Source organism: Ctenopharyngodon idella, chromosome 15 (assembly GCF_019924925.1).
Source record: "Ctenopharyngodon idella isolate HZGC_01 chromosome 15, HZGC01, whole genome shotgun sequence".
NCBI classification, from domain to species: Eukaryota; Metazoa; Chordata; class Actinopteri; order Cypriniformes; family Xenocyprididae; genus Ctenopharyngodon; species Ctenopharyngodon idella.
In genome coordinates, this window is record NC_067234.1 from 6,356,061 (window position 1) to 6,375,684 (window position 19,624).

A 19,624-nucleotide genomic window follows, 5' to 3' on the forward strand; every position below is an offset into this window, starting at 1 on the left:
CCGCAGCAACCTTTCCATTATATGTAATGAACTTACCAGATTTCCTCACTGTGTGTGTGTGTGTGTGTGTGTGTGTGTGTGTGTGTGTGTGTGCATGAGCTATTTGTGATCACACGTATGGAAACTGTCCAGATTGTGTGTGTATATGTGTGTGTGGCTTGAGTTACTGAATGTCAAAAGGATTCATAAATGTACAGTTTCCTTTTAATGATGTATGCTTTCAAAATGTTATTGCTGTTTAATCAAGACAGTCTGGAACTTTAATACATCACATGCATATCTGCCTTTTGACATATGTGGATTTAGTTATAGTTTGAGAATAAGCAGTGAAGTAAATCTGACTAAAACTCCCTTTGGAGACATTTGGGGACGTCTTCATTTGGGAAAATGATTAAATGATAAATAATATATTTTTAAAAAGTTTTCTTTTATGTTTAGGATTTGTATTTGATTTAGTTTGAGTAAGTCTGTGATTTTATAAAGCTGCATTAGTTGTATATTAGTCTGTGCTATGTCCTCATTTAGATGTGTTTGTATATAAAACATCACAGAACTGGAGTGTATAAATGTATTCAGTCATGACTATTCAAGACTTTATATGAAGCGTTTGTGTGTGTGTAAAGTGCATAAGTGTGATTTGACAAGCGTGTGAAATTTCAGTTGCTCGCAGCAGCAGTAACAAAGGGAGGATCAGATAGCAGGGAGAAGTAGAGATTGAACTAAAGAAAGAAAGAAAGCGAGGAAAAGGAGGTGGAATCCGATCCGCTGGGGGCTGAGATTTCCCATGACGCACTGGGACGGGAAGCTTCTGTGTCTCTGTGTGTGTTCATAATGAGACACCATTATAAACGTACGTGGGCATCTGACATTATAGATTCTGAGTCAGAAAATATCAATACAGCCCCTATTTCCAACCGTATGATAGCAATATATAATAAGATTGTGACATAATCCATAAGAACATCTCATACCATGGTAAAATGGAATGGCTTATTGGATTTATAAATAAGCTGACAACAATTCGTCCAAGTGATGTAGAGTAGCTGTATAGAATATTTACTTTTTTAACTTTTGCAACTAGTCATATTGACAACTGCACTTTACCCACCCATCCATCCATCCATCCATCCATCCATCCATCCATCGTCGTTCTGTCTTTCCATTGTTTGTTTGTTTTGTCTTTCCATCATTCATTTGTTCTGTTTTTCCATCGTTTGTTTGTTCACTTTCCATCGTTTGTTTCTGTCTTTCCATCGTTCGTTTGTTCTCTTTCCATCATTCGTTTGTTCTGTCTTTCTATTGTTTGTTTGTTTGTTTGTATGTTCTGTCTTTCCATTGTTCGCTTGTTTGTTTATTCTGTCTTTCTATAGTTCATTTGTTCTGTCTTTCCACTTTTCATTTAGTCTGTCTTTCCATTGTTTGTTTGTTCTGTCTTTCTATCTTTTGTTTGTTCTGTCTTTCTATCGTGTTTGTTTGTTTGTTCTGTCTTTCCATCTTCATTTGTTCATTTGTTCTGTCTTTCCATCATTTGTTTGTTCGTTTGTTCTGTCTTTCCATTGTTCGTTTGTTCTGTCTTTCCATCATTCGTTTGTTTGTTCTGTCTTTCCATTGTTCATTTGTTCTGTCTTTCCATCTTTCGCTTGGTCTGTCTTTCCATCGTTTGTTTGTTTTTTGTTCTGTCTTTCCATCATTCATTTGTTTATTTGTTCTCTTTCCATCGATCATTTGTTCATTTGTTCTGTCTTTCCATCATTCGTTTGTTCATTTGTTCTCTTTTCTATCATTTGTTTGTTCGTTTGTTCTGTCTTTCCATCGTTCATTTGTTCTGTCTTTCCATCGTTTGTTCGTTTTTGTTCTGTCTTTCCATCGTTCATTTGTTCTCTTTCCATCGTTTGTTCGTTTTTGTTCTGTCTTTCCAACGTTCGTTTGTTCATTTGTTTGTTCTGTCCTTCCAACGTTCGTTTGTTCATTTGTTTGTTCTGTCCTTCCATCGTTAATTTGTTCGTTTGTTCTGTCTTTCCACCGTTTGTTTGTTAGTTTCTTCTGTCTTTCCATTATTCGTTCTGTCTTTCTGTCTGTCATTTTGTCTATCAATCTGTCTATTGTTCTGTCTATCGTTCCATCTGATAGACTGCAGGACCTTAAAATCTTCAAAACTTTAAGCTTTTAAAAACTTTTGAGCCAGGCTTTTTCAAGCCAACATCAAAGTTTGTCTTGACTAACCTTTTTTTTATCTAGTTCTTTCTTTCTTTCTCTCTCTCTCTCTCTCTCTCTCTCTCTCTCTCTCTCTCTCTCTCTCTCTCTCTCTCTCTCTCTCTCTCTCTGCAGTGGTTAATAACATTAATCAACTTCAGTCCTTGATTATTGTGTTTTCTTCATCTACAGCAGCTCAAATGTTCCACACCTGCTGTGTATTAAGTATGTTTTTGTACGATATGTACACCACATTTATATTTTTCTTTAAGAAATACAGTGGAATAATGTGACAGGCAGAAGTAGAGAGAAACTAGGAAAAACAGAACAGCTTGCAGTTATTAATTACGAAAATTACAGTCTGCTTTTTTTAACCTCATTATAACGCAGACACATTTTAGGCAAATTTCCAGACGCAAATCCTTAATTTTAAGGCAGCGCTCCGAAAGGCAAATGCTAATGAAATGCATATAAGATGTAAATATTGCACACAAACACAGTGTGAAAGGTAAATTTGCTTGGGAATTTATGTGCAGGCCAACTTTGATCTCACAGCATGAAGATTCTGCATAATAACAAGCTCCTAACGGAAAGTGGGCGTGGTCTGTTGCCGGGGTCTCTCAGGGGGCCAATCAAATCACAACAGTGTTTTGTCAGCCAATAAGCAGAGCTGTGATAACAGCCAATGAGGCCTCTGGTGACCACAATTAAAAACACAAAAGGAGAATTCCTCCAGTGAGAGTTTGAGCGTGCTTATGCAGTCAAACACTGTTCTCTCTCTCTCTCTCTCTCTCTCTCTCTCTCTCTCTCTCTCTTTCCAGCATTAGAGATTTCTGCAATATATTCTGCAATATTTCTTTACAGCAGAACAAATTAAAAAGAAATACCGCTCCTGCTAAGAAAAATAGCACTGCTTTCTCTTTCTAGATCCCTCTTCTGTGGTTTCTCTGCTCTCATTCCCATTTTCTTTCACTCATTCTCGGTCATCTATTGCTCTTTTTTTTTTTCTTTCATTGTCACACTCTGATCCTTCGTGTGCTCTCATTTTCTCTCATCACACCATTTCTCCCCTCCTTTACGAACTCCCTCGTTCCCTGTGCTCTTCTCACTCTTTTCTTCAAACTCCAATCCCACTATCTCTCTCAGAACAACACAAGAGAACACACTGCAATAAACACAACACAACAGAAAACAAACAAAAAAAACACCCACAATGTTTATATACTATTATCATATTTAATATTTTGAATTGGCTTTTATTTTTATATTTTCAGTTTTCGTTTTGATGTTAGATTAAGTCTTAGTAATTTTATGTGCACTATACACCCGAATAAGTTGACAAAACTCAGTTTACTTAAAATATATCAGTTCTGTGAACTTGATAAAAAAAGAAAGTGTGAAATACTCATAAAAGTTAATTTGAACTAATTTGTTTAATTTAAGTTTGTCCTACTCAAACCAATTAATTATTTTGAGCGTTAGGGTTTACAATGTGTAATTTTAATTTTAATTATATTTCTATTTAGCTTTAATTTATTTTTTTTATTTCAGGTTTAGTAATATTTTTAGTTTTAGCATGTCCTTAAGAAGTCATTTATTCATGTTTAACTTGGATTCATAACAAAAGGTTTTGCCACAAATAATACTAATACAAATAAAATATTATGATTTAAAAATATATATTTTCTCTTTTTGGTCAAATTTACTTTCCGTTCACACTGGTGACAATAAAATAAAATTATATTAATACAAATATTAAATAAATTATAAAAAAAATAGAATATATTAAAGTAAAGTAAGCAATAATATAAACAAAATTAAATGAAATAAAATATAAATTAGTAAAATAAAATATATAATATTCATGTTCAACATGGATTTAGTACTTTAACATTTTATTTTCAGTTAGTTGTCAAGGCAACATTTCCAAATTTCATTTAATTTTTTTTTAAGTTTTGCTTTAGTTTAATAAACAAAACATAATTTTTAATAGTTATAGTTTTATTAACAACAACAAAACTGCAGAATGGAGCATTAATACAGTACAAAACAGCACAACACACATAATACAACAGAACAACTCAAAACAACACAACAAAATACATAATAGAAATATAATAGAGATACATAATAGAGTACAAAGTACAATAGAACACAAACCAACAGAATAATGCACAACACAACTTTCTGTGGTCACTCTGTTGGTGGGACAGTGAAGGACGGTTTGGATGGTTTCTGGCAGCTGTTCAGGATCTCTCTCGCTCTCTCTCTGTCTTTTATATTATGCTCTTTTTTCCTCATCTTTGTCTTTTCGCTCTCTGTTCTTCCATTACTGCAAAGGCTGACATGCTCTCTGGGGGTTTGGCATATGAGCTATCCATCCCTGCGTGTGTGTGTGTATTTGTGATGAACTAACTCTCCTGACCGCCTCAGGATCACGTCTCCAAGGATTCTGGTCAGAAGGAAGATTCTCTGTCAGGTCTCTCTCTCTCAATCGGCTCAGCGCTGTAAAGGAGAGAAGTAGGTCGTCTCACCTCAGGAGAAGTGAAGTGTGTTTATGTGCGAGTGTGTGATAGATAGTGAACGTATTGTTATTCCAGCAGCACGCTGAGGTTTTTTTGCAGGTGAAAGCCGCAGTAGTGTGTAAGAACTTGCTGACTCCCGGAGAGGAAAGATGTACAGGCGTGTAAGACAGAGATTTATGGTGTCAGTTCTTATATATATATGTGTGTGTGTGTGTGTGTGTAGGTAGGTATAGAGGACTGTCTTTGTGACTGAATCTCAGATTTCTACTCACAACAACACAGAGATCTAATCACATCCAACAGAATCTCACTGTTCACAACACCATATAGTCCAGCATAACAAAGGTCAACTCAACATACTGTAGATCAACTCAACATAGGCCTGTCATACATAATCGGTTTATTAAATTAAATTTATTTATTTATTTATTTATTTATTTATTTATTATTATTATTTTATTTTTACATTTTTAATTTAATTAAATTTTTTATTTTTATTAAATGTTATTTTTATTTGTTATTTTATTTTATTTGTTTGTGTATTTTCTTTTTGGTTTTATTATTGCTTATGTTATCTTGTTGTTATATTATATATTTAATTTTATTCATTTATATTTTATTTAATATTTTATTTAATTTTTATTTTTTATTATTGCTCACATTTTATTTTTTATTTTTTAATATTTTATCTTATTTTATTATTTTATTTTCAACAAAATTTATTATTATTATTATTATTATTATTATTATTATTATTTGTTCAAAAGATTTTAAAGTCCCCATTAAACCAAAATCAAAGTTTTTTGGCTTTTAGTATGAATATGTTAGCCTTACTGTTATATATAAGCTAGTGTGCTCCAAAACAATGACAAAATTCACATTTAAAAGATTTGTGTTCAAAACTTACAGTCTCTCACTTTCGCCAATATGAATCAATGATTTTGATGACATCACTCTGCACTTCAACTTCTCATCAGATTTTCCGTCCAATCAAATGCTCTATAGAACCTGAAGCGTCCCGCCCCCTACATTATAAACAGACGCTGAAGCTGTGTCTGAAATCAGTCACTTGTTTACACTATTACTTTTTTCTACATGGTGAATGGTACATAGTACACTATATACTGTAGGGGATGGGGAACGATTCAGAGAGTGTAAATATGGTTTCCATTGGGGCGATTGAAGTCTGTTAGTGTCACGTAAACCGCCGCAACGCACACACAGTCTGCTCCGTTCCAGAGACACGATAGCACAGAGCAGATCATATTATGAATCCGAGTTAAACTTGAATAAATGACTTAAATGACTGTGTATTATGCTTTTACAAGTTACAAACAAAACAGAGAATTAAATCGTTATTTACAATTTCTAATTGTTAGCCAAAATTCACAATCATCACAGGCCTACAATAACAAAAACACAAGCACTATAATAAAAGCTCTAAAAGTATTCCTCATGTCACCAAACACTTTTAATAACAATCACAGAGCTGGTGTCAGCATTACGCTTTGTACTTCAGCATAGAGTAACTCAACACTTACAATGATACAGTACCAGCTGCGCTTCACATTTCTATCCATAACAACTCCCAGAGTGCATCTATGTCTATATCATTATGTTTCCAACCAACAGAGCTTGAAATCTTGTCTGCGTTTCATTTCATTAGTGCACGTTTTTCATCTCCAACTCAATTTGAAATCTTGCATTACGTTTCCGTATGTACTAGCGTCTTAAAACTTTAATATACGAATCGTCCGGCTCATCATTAATAAATTCTAGTTATGCCAGGAATCATGTTTCTGAGAAGTGCAGATTTGTATGCTGACATCTTTTTTCATTGGGGTTTTGATATGAAACAGGTTTTTTGTGTCAGTGACAGAATGGCCCCGTCTTAACGTTGGCGTCAAAGTAAAATATTAAAGGACGGAGGGTGCTTTACATGCTAACGAGGAGTGGTGTGCCTGTGACACACATAACCGCTGGACTAGAACACAGAGATGTGGTGTCTGCATGCTTCGGCTTGATTGATGTTTAATATAACCTTGAGCGTTCACACACAACTCAGTGTCAGCAGGGTTTGGTTCACACTGTGCCTATTATTCACACAGAGATACAGATGAGAGGAAAACTGTCATTTTGGCAACTGTAACACAAAAGTGATTCAGACAACATTTTGTATCACACCTTCTATTTCATTTTTATATTTCGGTACATCTTGTATTTCTTGCTCTATCTCAGTCTCTGTTTGTAACCTATGATATTTTATTTAGCTTTATTTGTACATAAATTTTGAACATAACGCTGAGACAGCTATTATACTGAGGAAAAGTCTTGGGAAAGCAAGTCCAAATGAGCTTACTCAAAGTACTTTTACCTCAAGTTATAAAGGAAAACAAAGAAAAAGAAAGGTTATTGTGAAAGAAGAAGTTGACTTTTAAAGCTGTGACAGGACAATAAGGATTATGAAGGAGCATTTGCATTGCTCCTCTGTTATAAAACTAATGTATTCGAATTGCAATTCATTCATGCTGGAGCAAGGGAGTTGTGACATAATTTCACTCATACAGGCAACAATGTACATCCTGCAACTAACGGTTGTCACTCTTCCGCTAATTGTTTAATACCAGACAGTAGGGCCTTTTTATGAGACTGCTAATTGGTCCAGTGATGGCCTGAAGAAAGCTGAATTGAAGAGAATCTTGTAGAGTCGTGATGATTCTGGAGGTAAAAATCTGTAATAGAGGTGTCGTACCGACTTCGGTACCAAATCGGCACTGAAATTTAAAAAATCTGACGTTTTGTGTGCTGTTGAGTGGATTCATAAACACCTCTGATTGGCCATTGTGTTCACGCGCTCATCAGATATGTCTGTGATTGGCTACAATGATCAATGCTTCAAAAACGTAAATAGTCATCAATGACGCTCTTAACCGAGCACTTACACAGATACACACGGGAGCATTTGAAAGCAGGCGTCTATCACGGACCCCTTTTAAATTTAAACACTTCCGTGTACTTTCAAACGCTCATGTGCGTTGATCATTGTAGCCAATCACAGACATATCCGATAAGCGCGTGAACACAGTGGCCAATCAGAGGTATTTACGAATCCCCTCAACAGCGCTCAAAGCATCACATTTTTAAAATTTCAGTACGAAGTTGGTACTTTTGACAGCTATAATCTATAGTCTCAGAGACTCAGACTCAGAGACTGAAGGACACATTTGAAGGTTGTTGATTTCATATGCATTGAGAATTCGTTTCTAGTGTGAAGTGTTTACCACAATGCAGTGTTGTCGTCAAAACCAGATCATTCAAGTCTAAGTTAAGACTGAGACCAGAATAGGGTTGAGTTCGAGTGAAAACCAAGATCAGAAGAAGATTGAGTCTGAGTTAAGAACAAAATCACATGCTCCAGAGTCCAAGATCTTGAAAATATGCTCGTCGACAAGGACTCAAGACCGTATTTTCTTATGGAATCTGGAGCATGTGAACTTAGTCTTACTCAGACTCAATCTTCTTCTGATCTTCAGCACTCAGACTCAAATGAGTTGGTCTCGACTACAACACTGCCATGATGTTCTAACAAACTACTTCTGGAGAAGATGTAAAATCAGTCATTGTACACTAAAAAATGATTGGTTAAAAACAGCCCAATTTGGGTTGTTTTTACCCAGCTGGTTTGGGTTAAATGTTTGACCCAACATGCTGGGTTGTTTCTATTAAACTCAACTATTTTGATTAGATTACAAATTACTATATTGCTAGCGTGAAATGAACCCAAAATACGCTGAAAATTAAAATCAAACACGGAATTACTAGAGTAACAACACAGGCAACAGTAATAACAAAAAAAAATGAACATTTATTAATAAGCTAGAACACCCAGGAATGCACCGAAATATAGGCAAGAGTTAAAACTATGTGTACATGTGTATGTGAGTGAAAAAGTACAGAAAATAATAACAACTCAATTATACAACTTATACCGTTAAGCAAAATTGCTTTTTAAAAGTGAAATATTTACATTTGAAAACAAATTTGGCCATGTTTCACTTGTTTTTTCTCATATCAACGAACAGACTAAGAGAACTATGTCCAAAACTCGCTGCAGCCAGTTTTCAAAGTTCTCTCTCCTCTCCGCTTCGATTCGTTTTCAGTATTATAACGAATAAAAATAAGTTTATTCAAGGAAAAAGGCGTTTCCATAATGAGAGACGACCGATGCTGACTGACACATTCAGCTGACTGACATATCATCTCTGTATATTGCGTTGCATTAAATAAAATGATTTACAGCACTGTATATCATAGACTAAATAAAATGTATACAAACCTTTATTTTACCGAAATAAAGCACAAATTCGGCGGCGTTAAGATCTGCCCTGACGAGGATGCAAAAAGCCCTTGCTCTGTGTAACCCAACAGCTGGGTTGCTGTAGTAAACAAGACACTGCTGGGTTGTTGCGTTGGAGGGCGGGTGGGGAGGGGTGTATCTAGCCTCTAACCCAACGGCTGGGTTACACAAAAACTACAGCTATGAGTATATTAGGGGTATAGTGTAGTGGACAATTTGACATAAGAAGAGGACATAATTTCTGCTGTAGTTACTAGTATGTTGTTCAGCACAATGGTCAGCCTCCATTGTTTTATTGTGCTTTATAAAATATTATTGACTGAGTTAAAATAGCATGTAAAAGTGCATGCTATTTACCATTGTTCAGTGAATTGTTGTGGACGGAATCAGTCATTTCAGTAGGAATTTCAGTAGGAATTTCGCTTTATACATCTGTACACAATTGACTGTAGACAATGAACATTTGTGAAATTTTGCTAATGTGGCCTCACCTTAAGAGCTTTTTAATGTTGTGGCATGATTTATTGGAGTTTTTGAGCAATATCAGTATTCAATATTGGTTTATGTGAGGGTATTTAAAAGTTTTTCCATGAGCACCTGGGCAACAATCTAAATCTTTTTCTCATGTTTGATCACTCTCTTTCTCACACGCACATACACAGGCTGATGCTTAACTCTTTCCCCAGCAGCGTTTTCTGAAAAAGTTGCCAGCACCAGCATTTTTGATCATTTTCACAAAAAATTCCCATAATATTTAGTTGTATGAATATGTGAACAAACAATATATCAAAAGAAAGAACAGAGCTTCTGCTTTTAAGTAAGAAAAAGAAAAAAAACATTTTACTCTAGCTTCATTCCTCTTTTGTAATCAACAGTTGTTGTTGTTGTAAGTTACATAAAGCATCATCTTGAACAAAAAGCTGAAAAAGTCAAGTTTTTTTTTTCAAAGACTTCATCAGAATCAGTTTCATAACAATGATCAAAACATAGATAGAGTCGATCGAGTCCATCAACACTCCCAAAGCTTCACAGTCGCTACCCTTTCATGGGTTCAATATTTCATTCGGTAGCGTTAGGCAGTTTTGATTTATATACTGTTTAATGTTTGATGAGCTCCTTCTGGTTTACGCAGATCTTCTTCTTCGCTTGTTTTTGGATACGGAGATTCTGTACTATTTTAGAAGATGAGTAATAGCGCCCCCTACGGTATAACAGTGAAAACACTCGTAAATGGCAGGGAAGCATTGTGTCATAAATGATGGAAAATCTTGTCAATGCCAGGGAAAGCGGTAATAAGGATGACTGACCATGAAGTGAACGCAACACATTTCACAACATAAAACAGCACAGCTTAACTCGGCATACCGCAGATGCACAATAATGGGCCTGACAAGAGGGACTCACACAACTTTTCTCTCACACAAACGCACACTTGTTCTGCCTTTCTTTGTCTTATGCATAATACATTCACTCTTCACTGGCAGCTTTGAACTCACTGTCCTTCTCTCTCTTGCTCACTTTTTCTCTGAGGGGTTTTGCTCTGCTTCTGCAGGTCGCATGATTGCATGAGGGACCACCAAATCACAAACGTCCCCTCACACACACACACACACACACACACACACACACACACTGTTCTTGTTAGCGCTATCCGTTTAGCCACAGCATGTGTGAAGAAAGCGCGCGTGTGTGTGTGTTCGGGGGTCTTTGGCTCAGACTGACAGGACGCTTACAGAAACCAGTGCCAGCAGCAATAAAGATCCCGCTCCAATTAATGACACCAAAACAACCAGACACACTCATAGTTCATGAGAACTCTCTGTTATGGAAATGGCCATTTGTTCTCCCTCACTTCCTCAATGTGACAGAATATTTGATTTGTTGTCATACACAGATGAAAAAATACAAACAGTAGCACAAAAACACTAATATGCGTTAGGGATGTCAAAAAAACAAACAAACAGTATTTAGGAATAAATTTGATGCCAAATTTATATGGGTTATTGACGAATAAGGTTTTTAAAAGTGTAAAAAAAACCTAATGGAGATATAATTAATTTTGAAGTTTTATTAAATGTTAACAATGACATTATGTGGTTTTTATAATCAATTAACACTGCTTTTGTCATTTTTTTTTTACAAGATGGACAAAATTTGTCACCAAAAAAGTCATTCGGTTTAACCAAAATTTCGGTTTTACCGCATGACACTTTTGGTTATTCCAAATGACAATATTTTCAAACAGTGCTAACAGGCTGATATCTAGCTAGTTAAATAGGACAAGGACAATCAAACATTTTATATTTAGTACAAGTTTTTAAAATATTACATTTTCCATGTTTTATAGCGGTTGTACCGAATGACCTGATGTTTCGGGACATGCGCATGAGCAAGTGAAAACATGAATTTTTCAAATAGTTAAGAGAGAGTTAGTTACTTTGCTTCACAACCATGTGGTCCTTTGCAGGTGTCTGAATGATGTCACATCCTGTCACATTATATTGAATGCATGACTTGATCCAAAATGGTCCCTTTATATTGGTTACTCCAAATGACATTAATGAAATTCATTTTTCCGGACATTCTTTCTCATAAAAGCAATGACTTCTGCACATAATTTTAATACCATTTTGCACTATGTTGATATATGATGTTATCAAATCATGCCAGAATAAAAAATATATACATTTATTACATTTTAAGATATTTTGAAATGGCTGTATTGATCTTTGGACGGTTAAACCGAATGACCTTTTGACACTTTAAAATCTTTAAAATACCTTTATACGTGGTAAAATATAATTAAAACCTTTTGAATTCAATAAAAGTGATCTAGTTGTACTACCTTACATACTTTGGATGTCATATCTTTGTTTTTGTTATTATTAAGGCCTTAAAAATGGCCCATCATGTCATTGACCCATATCTTTCTGCAGTATCTGTAGTACAGAGTTCTGTCTGACAGTAATATCAACCTTAATGTTTAACATTTTTTATAGATCTGGCCTCATCTGGTCAGTTTTTAAAAGCATCATAGATGCATCCTTTGCTGCCTATGATATCTCAAAATCCTGTGTGTTTAGAGTGTGGGCTGGTGGAAGGAATAATAATGTGTAATGGCGTGGTTGAGAGTAAATACATTTATAAATGTCCATTTTTTTCAGATTCCATTTCTACTGAGAAACAAGCATTATAGTCATAAAATATTCACTTGGTTATGTCTAAAGCTCACTTGAATTTGTTCCAGATCATTAGACGTGACGTTATTGTGCCTTGGAGGCCTGTCTGAAACCAGAGTCTGTATCTTCATGCAGAGACACTGTCTATGAAGTCATTGACTAACAAAGCCCTTTAAATAACACACAAGGTTTTAGTAAGTAATAAGTACTCCATGCCAAACATACCCTCTACTCAGTGTTCTTGCACCCCAAGAGGTGGGCATTTGTGTTGCCTATTCAAAAACATATTGCGTTTTTGTGATGCCTTGTTCTAGCTAAGAAAAAAAGCTTTTTGTTGTTTAATTTGGCCGTTTATATATAAACACCCTATTGGACTCTAGGTCATTTCTAATTGGTCAAAAACTCCCCTGACATAAAATTTCCTGGCACTGGTATCAACTACTGAAGTTTTGGTATTGTGACAGCACTAATACACATACAGACATTTAGAAGGATCGCGTCAGTCCGGCTTTTCTTAAACGTGGAAGTGAAGTGAAAGGATCATGCCACGGTCAGTAGATATCAGAATATCTCACACACACACTTGTCATTTAGAATTCTCTCTGTTATGGAAATGCGCTTTGTTCTACATCACTTCCTCTCTGTTTCTCGGAATATTGGATTGGTCGTCACCTAACGCACACGCATTCAGATGCAGTGGAGCACTGCGGCTTTTCTTAAACGCAGAGCTGTCAGTGAATGGATTAAATGCAGTTTACAGATAACAAAATATCAGCAGATAAACACGCTTACAAACATTTTCCATCAGAAAAGAAAACACAAAGCATGACCTTTTCAATGCATTTTAATTTTACTTTATGAAAATTATTTATTTTTCATATGTGAATGAGCCATTCAAGTTCAAGTTCATTAATGTTCCCGCACTGCATTTTGCAAAGCGTGGTTCGCAGTACATAGAGTATGTTTTGGTTATGTTTGCGTGACTGTGTGAAATATGTGTCGTAGTTATTTTAGTGTGCAATTGTATTGACAATGGCTTGTCATAATGGCTTTATGTATTGATAATGTTTTGTACTTAGGTGGATAATGGCCTTTTATTGATAATGTGTGGGTTTTTTGTAGTTAATTTGTGTGTGTGTGTGTGTGTGTGTGTGTGTGTGTGTGTGTGTGTGTGTGTGTGTGTGTGTACTGTGTACCACTGTGGGAGCCAGTATGATCAATAGCCTGTACTGATAGAACAGTTGGCAATGTTTTTTGTTCATGTCCCAAATAGTCGTAGGAACATTCTAAAAAATTTGGCTAACATTACATAAAGGTTGCATTTTTTTTTATTTTATTTTTTTTTTTATATATTTATAATGGAAGTTCTAATGATGTTATTAGTGTTTGATTAAAGTTCTCACAATGTTATGTGAAAAAAGTTTTTAGATAAACATTGTTTTAAAGTCAGTGAAGTGTGAAGTTCTGAGTGCTACTGCTAAAAAAAGCTAAACATTTTTATAGTTATAATTGTTATAATAATTTATAGTAATATAATTAATAATATTTATTATAATAATTGTTTACCACATTATAAAAGTAATGGTGTTGTGTTACCTTTATATTAAGCTGTATTTTATTTAACTTGCTAGAAGTGAGAGTTTTCAAATATGTTAGGCTAACATTCATGAAATACTAAAAATTGGATAACATTACATGAAAATTGTGTAATTTTTCACGTATTGTTAATGGAAGTTCTAATAGTGTTATTAATATTTGATGAACATTCTCACAGTGTTATGTGAAATAGTTTTAATGCAGTTTTTGAAAGTGATTGAAGGCTCATTTTGAAGTTCTCATACTACTACTAAAAAATATATATATTTTTCAGTTCCAACTCAGTTCCAATTTTTAAGTTCCAATTCTAATTGTTCAATGAATATTTAAAGTAAAGTTGATGCTTTACTCGATATTAAGCAGTTTTTATCTCACTACTTATTCAACAACACAATTTGTTAAGTTGCTAATACAAATGTTGAGTGAAAAATTATAAAAAAAAAATGTATAGAACCTCATTTGAAGTTGCTGTACAGTAGTCAAACAGGACATTTTAACATACCAATTACCAAAACTATACGTTCAAAAAAAAAAAAAAAAAAAAAAAATATATATATATATATATATATATATATAATTTTCTTTTATTTTTTTTAAGCTATGTAGTTTTGATAGTGTGTAAGTGTACAGTATGCACTGCAGTGTTTGATATGCATTTTTATTGTGTTGTGTAAAGTCTCTGGCCAGCTGAGCCTGAGATTTGGTCAGTCTAAACAAGGCTTTAGGGGAGACAAGATGCTGTTTGCGTACTGAACCTTGACTGCTCTAAAATGTCTGCTGGTTTTAATCTGACAGACTGTCTGTCAGTGTTTGTGGACACACAGAGAGAGAAAAAGAGTGTGACAGAGAGAGAAACTGAGAGAATAGACCCAGGAGAAATAAAATAAGCTGATCTCTGCATTTTGAGTACTTTGTGTGTGTGTGTGTGTGTGTGTGTGTGTGTGTGTGTGTGTGTCTTTTCCAATTTGTGGGACTGAGTTGGTGAATGTGCTGTAGGATATCATTAGAGGTGGAAAGGGATGTGTATGTGTGTGTGTGTGCTGAGTCATATGTGGGCTGACCACAGCAACTCAATTCTTTGTGTGTATATTTTGTGTATGCATGTGTTTTTGTGTGGGCAAAAGTTGGACACTGTGTGTGTGCATGGTAAGGTCAGTGCTGCACTTTTGTGGACTGGAACACATCCTAACTGTCCCGCAGGGTACACACAAAACAATCAGTGTCTAAAACAAGAGTTGATGTACCATACCAACACACATGCACTCATGCAAAATGTCTTACTTGCAAACATGAACTCACAAACAATACAAATTGAGAACGTACCTTAGACTGCTATTGTTTTGGTATTGTATTAAGCTAATTATAACTTAGTAACCCTAAATAAAAACATTTGAATTTTTAGAATTTTATTCATTGGATTTATGAATCATTTTTCCAATTTAGGTCCCCAAAGGCTTTCAGATTCAGCTAACTACTTGGGACTATTTTGTTAGATAAGTATAGCTAAGTAAACCCACACACACAGACATCCTCTCCAGCAGTACTTTATCATAACCAGTATATTGCTGAATCCACAACATTTTGTCCTTTCTCAAGAGCTTTTTTTAAAACTATGTCATATAATGAATGTGTGTGTGTGTGTGTGTGTGTGTGTGTGTGTGTGTGTGTCACGGGTTGTATTTTTGATTTTTTCGTTCTCTATAATTATTTTGTTCCTGACTTGCATTCTCCTGCTGTTTTTTCTTCTTCTGTGTAGAGAGTGTGTGTGTGTGGGTAAGTGAATTTTCCTGAATTGCATCCTCCTGGTTTTTCTGTAGTATATAATTGTGTGTCAGTGTCCATTTTGAGACCTGAGTAGTGATGTCATTCGGCTTGCGGTTGCCTGGCTGCCAGCCCTTCTATGGTACACAACTTCCTTTGCTTGTGTTTGATCTTTTTGACTGTTCTCTAGTGACCCATGAGTTTTAGATATGAAAAGTTAGGTTGTCATGTTATCTGCTCTGCCTAATGCCTTTCTTTTTTTGTTTCCCTCTTTCTCTAGGATGGGTTTGGTGATGGGATGGCAGTGAGCATGGCCCTTTGGGCAGGCATATTGGCCATTCTTCTGCAATTGGCCCTCTTGCTGTTCTTCTCTCTGCCTCCAGGCCGCTGCCAAGGTGAAAGGTCCCGCCTACAGTTTACTCAACCACTGTACCATGCGTCAGTCTACGAGAACTCAGCCGCCCGCACCTATGCCGCCAGCAAGGTGCGCATGGGGGTCCCTCTCCAGCATCACTCCTGGGAGGTGAAGTACCGCATCACCTCTGGGGACGAGGAAGGATTCTTCAAGGCTGAGGAGTACACTCTGGGTGATTTCTGCTTCCTGCGGATACGAACCAAAGGGGGGAATGCTGCCATCTTGAACCGTGAAGTTCAGGACAACTACTTGTTGACAGTGAAAGCTTCCATTAAGGGGGATACACTAGAGGGCTGGACTAAAGTTAGTGTGCAGGTGTTGGATATGAACGACCTTAGACCACTTTTCTCCCCTACCACATATTCAGTTACCATTGCAGAAAGCACACCCCTACGCACCAGCATAGCTCAGGTCACTGCCACGGATGCAGACATAGGATCGAATGGAGAGTTCTATTACTTTTTCAAAGAGCGAATGGAGCTGTTCGCTGTGCACCCAACTAGCGGAGTTGTTTCTCTCAGTGGGAAGCTGGATGTTGACACTCAAAGCCGCTATGATCTTGAGATCCAGGCTGTGGACCGGGGAATGAAGCTCTATGGGAATAACGGTGTAAGCAGTACAGCCAAACTGTTTGTTCATGTAGAACGGATTAATGAGCATGTGCCCACTCTGAGCATTGTTACATTATCACCTGTATGGACTGAGAAGTCCCCTGTCATAGCTGTGGTCACCGTAGAGGATCTTGACGAAGGGGCAAATGGAGAGATTGAGACGGTCAGCATTGTGGCTGGGGACCTTCTTGAGCTCTTCAGCATTGAAAGGACAGAGATGCCAAGTGAAGAAATGGTGGATGAAGAAGTTAGTCAGACAGGATCTAATGAGTTTGTCCTTCGTGCAACAGAGCAGTTCGACTGGGACAGCTATCCATTTGGACTAAACCTCAGCTTGCAGGCTCGGGATCGTGGAACACCTCAAAAGTTCTCTGCTGTGCACATAGTGCACTTACGACTGTCAAGACCAGCCCCACCGGAAGTCACATTTCAGAAGGAGGAATATGAGGTTCTCTTGAGTGAAGTTGCCCCTCCTGGAACTGTTGTGGAGGCTGTGAAACTCCAGCCAGAGCCAGATGATGCTGAGTACATCCTAACCCCATCTGCTGATTCAGGGTTCTTCAGTATCAACACCATGACAGGTGTCATCAGCACGGCACGTTGGCTCACCCAGCTCACACAGCAAGTATTTGAGCTTGAGGTCTTAGAAGTAGACAGTGACCTTAGGGTCAAGGTTAGAGTCATTCTTGAGGATGCCAATGATAATGCACCTTTATTTGCTCAACAGTCTTATGAGGTATTTGTCAATGAAAGTGTTGCCATAGGCACTACTGTTGTTGTGGTGACTGCTTCTGATGGTGACCATGGGGAAAACGGGTACATCACATACAGCATGGCTAGCTTGACACAGTTACCCTTCAGTGTGCAGCAGTTCACCGGAGCAGTCACAACAACACAGGAGCTGGACTTTGAATCATCTCTAGAGAGTTTTAGTTTTGTGGTTCGTGCTTCTGACTGGGGTTCCCCATATAGGCGTGAAAGTGAAGTCAACGTCACTGTGCACCTAGAGAATGTTAATGATAACAAACCCCTATTTGAGAAAGTGGCCTGTGTTGGCGTAATCTCTCGAGACCTTCCGGTAGGTGAGGTCATCGCCACAATGTCTGCCATTGATATTGATGAGCTAGAGCTGGTCAAATACAAGATCCTCTCAGGGAATGAGCGAGGGTACTTTGACTTAAATCCTGATTCCGGTGTCATGACCTTACACCACTCACTCAACACTGTGGCACCCAAAAACTCCTTCAGTCTAAAAATTACTGCCACAGATGGGGAACACTTCTCTGATCCTATGTTTGTAAACATATCCGTAGTGCAAGGGAAGACACCGCCCAAGAGCTTTAGTTGTACCGAAACAAGAGTTGCCCAACGACTAGCCGAGAAACTTCTGAAGAAAGCCAAAGCTAGCAGTAAACCCAAAATAGAAGAAGGCTTTATTGACCTGTTCTCTGTAAACCGTCAGTCACCTCAATTTGACAAATCCTTCCCAACGGACATTACTGTGCGTGAGGATGTAGAAGTTGGCATGAGTGTGTTTCAGGTAAAAGCCTTTGATGGAGACACGGGGTTCAATGGACAACTCTTGTATGCCATAGCTGATGGCAACACAGACAGTTGTTTTACTATTGGAATTCTGAATGGTATAATAAGCATCTTCCTTCCTCTAGACCGTGAGAAGACTGACCGCTACCTTCTAAACATCACACTGTACGATTTAGGCCAACCTCAAAAATCCACCTGGCGGCTTCTTACAGTTTACATAGCAGACGCAAATGACAATGCACCTCAGTTTCTTCAAGATGGTGGCTACCAGGCCCGCATTCCCGAAAACACCCCTGTTGGTACCGAAGTCATTCAAGTGGAAGCTACTGACAAAGATCAAGGTCTCAATGGCGAGATCCAGTATTCTCTACTCACCAGCACATCACAATTTGGCATTAACAGCTCCAGTGGGATTGTGTATGTTGCGGGTCAGCTGGACCGTGAGTTTGTTCCCTTCTTCATATTAAAAGTGGAAGCACGAGATCGAGCAGAGCGAGCAGTCCAACAGTTTTCTGTAACAACACTTAAAATCTCACTCGAGGATGTTAATGATTGTCCACCTGCCTTTATCCCAAGTGTCGTCAGTGCCCGTGCACTAGAAGACCTCCCAGTGGGCACTGTCATTGCCTGGTTGGACACACAAGACCCTGACCTGGGACTTGGAGGGCAGGTGCGATACTCACTCGCTAATGACTACGATGGCCGTTTTGAGGTCGACAAGACTAGCGGTGCCATTCGCCTTACCAAGGAGCTGGATTACGAAACTCAACAGTTCTTCAACCTAACAGTTCGAGCAAAGGACAAAGGCCGACCTGTTTCGCTTCTGTCGGTTAGCTTTGTTGAACTGGAGGTTGTGGATGTCAACGAAAACCTGTATGCTCCATATTTCTCAAATTTCGCAATGAATGGATCAGTAAAAGAGAGTGTTCGGATCGGGACTTCTGTGCTCCAGGTCTCTGCACGGGATGACGACACAGGCAGGGATGGCGAGGTGCAGTATTCCATACGTGACGGCAATGGTCTTGGAAGATTCACCATTGATGAAGAAACAGGTATGTGTTGATTATATTTTTAAATGTTTAATTTCATTCAATGCTCAAAATCTGACAATTTTGTTGAATATATTGTGGCTTCCTCGTACAGTTAGCTGCAGTTTTTCATTCAGTGTGAGGTAAAATGCTACCACTATAAGGTAACAAATCTTTGTTTTTTTTGTTTTTCTCACAGGGTTTTTTTTTAGTCACATTATTGTGGGGTTTTAACTAGCTAACTTTGCCTGGTGTAATCACTGGAAATTGAGTAGAGCCTAATATATTGTAGATGGAGCCTATATGGTGATGCTAATATGGAAAGGGAAAAAAACACTTCCTGGGACACAAATAAAGAGTGAACAGGCTTCAGTGGTTTGTCTGTCACCTCAGGCCAGTTAAACACTGCATTGGCCT

At 37.3% G+C, this 19,624-nt stretch overlaps 1 protein-coding gene across 5 annotated transcripts in view; it reads left to right on the forward strand.

Annotated features, from left to right (window-relative positions):
• The window catches only part of fat3a (FAT atypical cadherin 3a), a 193,526-nt gene that overhangs the window by 62,512 nt on the left and 111,390 nt on the right, over positions 1-19,624 (forward strand). For all 5 annotated transcript variants that reach the window (XM_051862509.1, XM_051862511.1, XM_051862513.1 and 2 more), the window contains exon 2: positions 15,892-19,231. In XM_051862509.1, the coding sequence (XP_051718469.1) occupies positions 15,910-19,231 (3,322 nt within the window). In that variant the 5' untranslated portion in view covers positions 15,892-15,909. The remainder of the gene's footprint in view (positions 1-15,891; positions 19,232-19,624) is intronic.